Source organism: Hordeum vulgare, chromosome 1H (assembly GCF_904849725.1).
Source record: "Hordeum vulgare subsp. vulgare chromosome 1H, MorexV3_pseudomolecules_assembly, whole genome shotgun sequence".
NCBI classification, from domain to species: domain Eukaryota; kingdom Viridiplantae; phylum Streptophyta; class Magnoliopsida; order Poales; family Poaceae; genus Hordeum; species Hordeum vulgare.
The window spans coordinates 42,662,563-42,664,052 of NC_058518.1; the positions used below are offsets into that span (position 1 = coordinate 42,662,563).

At 51.1% G+C, this 1,490-nt stretch overlaps 1 protein-coding gene across 1 annotated transcript; it reads right to left on the minus strand.

Moving 5' to 3' along the window:
• Window positions 1-316: 316 nt before the first annotated feature.
• Window positions 317-1,240, minus strand: LOC123406299. The gene is made up of 2 exons (XM_045099789.1): window positions 908-1,240; window positions 317-812 (listed from the first exon to the last, which is right to left on the minus strand). Exons 1-2 carry the CDS (start codon window positions 1,135-1,137, stop codon window positions 599-601), a joined length of 444 nt encoding a protein of 147 aa, XP_044955724.1. The 5' UTR covers window positions 1,138-1,240; the 3' UTR covers window positions 317-598.
• Window positions 1,241-1,490: the final 250 nt, after the last annotated feature.

Consider the following 1,490-nt stretch of genomic DNA (forward strand, 5'->3'; position numbering starts at 1 on the left):
GGCTGTCATTTTCTTCACGGAAAAGAGGATTTCCTTTTTTTTAGGCTGTAATTTTACCTTTCTTTTTTAATCATGTTGTAATCTTACCTCACTTAGTTTTCTTTCTTACCTTTTGACTGTGGAAGATGGGATGGGTGAGGAATATTTATTCCTCACCCAAGGTGACGAATAACGCGTATATATAGACACACACATACCCTGGGTCTGCTGTTGTTGATCTGTTGCTCTGTTCGGAGTCCGAGGGACAGATGAGCGTTCTACCGATCAGTTCCGTTTATATTCGTTTTTGCAGCTAGCTAAACCTAGATTCAGAAAGTTCTTGGCGAATCTTGACATTTTCTCCCAGAAATTTTCACCACCAGTTACACGAACCAATGTTTGGTAACACACTAGTACTAATATGAGTTGCAAAAACAATAAGCACGGATGTTTCTTGATCACAGAGTAATTCGGTGGTTATTACTCTGTTATTCTCTTGGAGAACAAAAAGACTCTGCTGTCCTGATCTTTTTTGCTATTACTGTCAGAACAACAAGAGCAGTGTATTCTGAATTTCTGACAAGGCCTTTCGGAAGACATGCGTATCAGCGTATGCGAGTTACGCTTCCGTGGCGGCTTTTCTGCTCTTCTTCCTCCTGACCTTTCGCCGGATCTTACCGTCGACGGCATCCCCTCGCTGCGGCTGCGACGACGACGCCATGGATTCTGCTTCCGCAGCGGCAGCTTCGTCCTCGGCGTTGGGCTGCATCCCCCGCATGACCACCGCCGGGAACACCCAGTTGGACACGAAGTAGAAGAGCAGCATGACGGCACTGCGGACACCACCACCACAAGTCAGAAAACACAGCGACAGAATCAGAGCGCCAGCCGCCAGCGTACGTGGTACAGAGTTTACTGTCACACTCGCCTGATCGGGATGAGCGAGGAGACGTCGCCGGTGTCGGCCGGCGAGCCGGGCACCAGCTTGGGCGCGAGGATCTCGCTCAGCTCCGGCGGCAGCGCGCGGAGCCGCCGCGCCCGCCGGGGAAGCTTTGCTCCGGGACGCTGCGCCGTTGCGGCCGCTGCACCACGGTGGGCGCCATTAGCGGCGGCGGAGGCCAGGCACCGGGAGCCTATCGTCAGAGTAGCCGCCTCCATGGAGACGGCACGTTGCGATATCTTCGAGCTGGTGAGGTTTAAGCTCAGCTGGCTCCTCGGTGTTGGGTGAGGCGAGGTCCCGATGCCCTCCGTTTTGGATAACGAACTCTGTCCGTATCGTTTCTCCGTCATTTGGGTGGCTACTTTCTTTTTTGAGTTAAATACACCGACAGTCATAGAACTTGCACATGACGATTAATTTGGTGCATAAACTTAAAAATTACGTATTTTTGCCATTAAACTTGTAGGTGCGTACAAATACGGTTACATTTCATGTATAAGTGTTTCACGTATAAGTGTGTATCCGCGGCCCGTGTGGCATGCCAGCATGGCTAGGGGCAGTTGTCAGCCAC

Coding starts and splice junctions, on each gene's coding strand:
- LOC123406299 (XM_045099789.1), bottom strand. CDS start 1,137: ATGGAGGCGGCTACTCTGACGATAGGCTCCCGGTGCCTGGCCTCCGCC. Junction 813..907: donor TCCTCGCTCATCCCGATCAG/GCGAGTGTGACA, acceptor TGGTGTCCGCAG/TGCCGTCATGCTGCTCTTCT.